Source organism: Arabidopsis lyrata (assembly GCF_000004255.2).
Source record: "Arabidopsis lyrata subsp. lyrata unplaced genomic scaffold ARALYscaffold_4, whole genome shotgun sequence".
Taxonomy (NCBI): domain Eukaryota; kingdom Viridiplantae; phylum Streptophyta; class Magnoliopsida; order Brassicales; family Brassicaceae; genus Arabidopsis; species Arabidopsis lyrata.
This window is the reverse complement of record NW_003302552.1, coordinates 12,441,385-12,445,144: the sequence shown is the minus strand read 5'-3', so window position 1 is coordinate 12,445,144 and position 3,760 is coordinate 12,441,385. Positions and strand designations below refer to the sequence as shown.

Sequence of the window (3,760 nt, the reverse complement as noted above, 5' to 3'; positions counted from 1 at the left end):
GGTTCAAAGCTTTTAGTTGATGTCAACTTTTTTGGATCCTAATAAGAAACATATGATTATTGCCACTATAAGATCATCCGAAGATTAAATATAAATTCCTATAAATATCGATGGTGTTCCATATTTTAGCAAGAAATTTTTGTTTGACTCCAAAGAACATTCGAAGCTCTTTGAAAAATCTAGTATTCAAACTATATATGTATGCATAAACTGATCAAATAAATGATACATTATATCAGCGCATAAGATTTTAACTCCCATTTCGTCAGCAAGTTCACGAGCCTCTGTAGTCACTTTCACGTCTAAAGCCAAAATTGTAGCAAATTCCTTTTTCCTCTCGAGCATTACTCCCGCCTTCATTATATCCTTCTTTTGCACAGGCCCTATGCCAATACCACCAACAGGTAACTTCACAGCTGGGGACTTCAAGAATTCAAGCAATGCTTCCAAAGACCCTAATGTAGACGCTTGTACATAAACTCCTTCACCACTTGTGTCAATCCTGCTCAAAATTGACTCTATATCTTCCATAACCAACTCCTTAATTGCTTCGATGTCATCATCAGGTCCAACCACATGCAAGGTGGTACCAACAATTGCGTGTTCAAGGCCCTTTTAAACATAACCCAAAAATGGGAAATGATATTCAGAATGTGATCATTTAAAACTAAAGGTTATACTAAGATTATTGTAGCGTCAGTCTAGTCACCTGGGCAATAATATTGATACACTGTGCAGCTGTAATTACTTCGTGATGCACATGATTACCCTGAAATATCAGACCAAGAATAATTCTCATTGTGTATAGAAAAAGTACGTAAGATGGTATTTGCATGAACTATATAATATATTTAAGGAATAACAGTAATAAGTACATTCACATGTAACTCCTTGATTGGATGAGGAGTCAGTAATGCTCTAATCGTTGTGACAATAGGTCCCTGAAATATAAGAAAGAAATAAGATCACTTTTCTAAGTTCTATGTAACTTGTTTGAGTTTGGATATATCATAAGTTTTTACTTGCCTGTAGACCACAAACGACGATTTGATCACCTTCATGGAGTTCACCGTTTACCAACACAACATCAATCGTTGTACCATATCCTTCCATGACTTTGACCTCAAGGACAATACACTGTTCAACAGTTTCAAGAAAAGGATCAGAATCAAACATGCTGAAGTAATGCAGAAACAAGTGTTACCTAAAAGAGAAAGGAGAGAGACCTGCACTTTGTCAACATATGTAAGTTTTCCAACCACTGTTTTCTGAGACAATTGAACCAATAACAACAAGAGATCTGAGATGCCTTCTCCACTGAAATATCAAGAACCAAAGTTACGCAACTATTTAGGATAAATTACAAACAATAAACAAAGAGAGACTCATATACCTAATAGCACTAGTAGGAACAATACTAAAAGTTTCTCTCATTTCTTTATTCTTGTAATAAAGCTCAGTGTTGATTCCTTGATCCTTAAACTGGTCTATAATCTGGAACACCAATGAAACAACATAATTATTTGAAGAATTATGTACCAAAGTGATAGCTCAAAGTATAACCGAACCGAACCAAATTACCCAAATTAAACTAAAAAATGAATTTAGCCTTGGTAAACTTAAAACAAATTACAGAATCAAACCGAACCGAATTTATTTTCGCATGATTTTGACATCTCTCTCCAAAATAAATTGTTAACCGATAACCGAACTGAACCGACCCGAAGAACCGAAATCTTATGGCTACCTCTAACCATAGATAAGAAACTATATACGAATAACTTACCTCATTCAGCCTCATGTTAAATTCATTTCTAACATCGTTAGTTTGTTGCTTCATTGCCTTCATGATAGGAGCATTCTCACAAGTTTTCCATCCATATAGCCTATCCACCTATAAGTAGGTTGAAATTTTTATTTACCCTAAAAGTATTAATTTACACCACAGAACAAAAAATCACAAGCAGTACTTTTACCTTAGTCAATGCAATAATGAACTCTATATTCCTCTTTTTCAAAAGATTTAGACATTCTATAGTTTGTGGTTCAAACCCATGCATTATATCAACCACCAAAATTGCAAAGTCACACAAACTTAAACCTCTTGAACGAAGATTCATGAAGAACTCATAACCAGGTGTATCGATAAACAATAGACCTGGCACGTTGAGTTTTGCATCGGATTTCAGTTCCATGGTCTTCTCTAGGATGTTTCTCGCTGAGAGATATGTTGCACCAATCTTTTGAGTGGTACCTCCAGCCTCGCCTTCTTGTACATTTCTTCCTATGATGTAATCCAACATCTTTGTTTTACCAGTATCGATATGACCCATGATGCAACAAATGGGAGAGCGGACATTTTCTTCACCTCGAGCACTCGGCTTCTTCAGATCCATTGGTAAATTTGAGGGTCTTCTAACAATCGAAGAAACTTTAACTTATCTAGGAGATGACTTGATCGACAAGGTTGAGATGGAAAGTAGAAAACGAGAAGTAGCGAAGCTTTTTCTTTGTGAAACTTCCTACGGTGGAGCAAATACGTTGTGTAAGATAATATGTTCTAAGTCTGTAACGATGCTGCTTAAATAGTTTCTCGACCATGGTAGCATTAATTGTTTTTTTCTCTAATTAAGATTGAATAACATAAATAATTTAAAATGGAATGAAATCTACTATTTATGAAAAGGTAAGTATTTTTAATAAAAAATCTTAAGTTTATTATTATTCATATCCAATGCCATTAATTTTTATTTTAATGATTTTTATTACTTACTTAAAGAGTTAAAGTTAAAGGGTAAAAGATAAAGTTACAAATAAACATAAATTTTAATTATTGCATATCTTTAAAAATATTTTCACAAAAAGAATTTTTTAATTTTTTATTTATAAATTTAATTGGTTTCACTTTTATTGAGTGATAAATTTCTTTTTAAAATATACTTTATTAAATTCTGAAATACATTAGATAAACATTTATATTATCTATTCATCAATCAATACAATAAAAACACTAAGGTTTCTCTCCAGTGCTAACACATCAGCTTTTTGGAGTGTTTTGGGCATAACAAATCATTAAAATCATCATCTAGTGAAAACATTTGGATTAATACACAACAGATTTTTTTGGCCAATAATCATTCTTCTTGTTTTTTTTTATTGTTATCCAATTTGTTCTTGGGCTCTAACATATGGGCTTAATGTTTTAGAATATGGTTGTTGGACTTCAATTTACTTGTAAAGTTTACTCTTTGGATAAAACTGGATACAAATCGAATTAAATAAGAACTATTGCAATAAAATATTATCATATTTATTCAACGTTATCATGGATCTTAATGAATGACTAAAAATCATTTGAGTAACGTTCTACACTCCTATAATAAAACAAAATTTCAATTTTCAAATTCTAAAAAACAAACAAACAAAGATCTTAGCATTTTACGCCTCTTCAACACATGAATCAAGTATGCATATGGAACATTAAAATCAAAGATAATCATTCCATATAACATATTCTCAAGTATCTAAGTCATGAGTTCTATACAGTTATGGCATGTCCATATACATATAAGTCCAATCGAACCAAATATCATAACTTTTGTCAAAAAATGAAAGCTCAACGATTGCATCGACGATATATTCAAATCGGAGAAAACAAAACGGAAACTTGAGTAAAAAAAAAAAGAGATTTACTTGTGGGCACTGAATTCAAATTCCAATTCCATCAATCGCTGAGAAGAAGACGTAGGAGATTTAGAGT

The 3,760-nt window shown here is 32.3% G+C and overlaps 1 protein-coding gene across 1 annotated transcript; it reads right to left on the bottom strand.

The window, feature by feature from the left end:
• On the bottom strand, nt 1-2,603 carry LOC9317043 (eukaryotic translation initiation factor 5B). The gene is made up of 8 exons (XM_002879095.2): nt 1,977-2,603; nt 1,787-1,894; nt 1,394-1,494; nt 1,227-1,317; nt 1,027-1,137; nt 876-941; nt 710-769; nt 1-612 (listed from the first exon to the last, which is right to left on the bottom strand). The coding sequence occupies exons 1-8, from the start codon at nt 2,394-2,396 to the stop codon at nt 187-189; spliced, it is 1,383 nt and encodes a 460-aa protein (XP_002879141.1). The 5' UTR covers nt 2,397-2,603; the 3' UTR covers nt 1-186.
• Between the last annotated feature and the right edge of the window lie 1,157 nt (nt 2,604-3,760).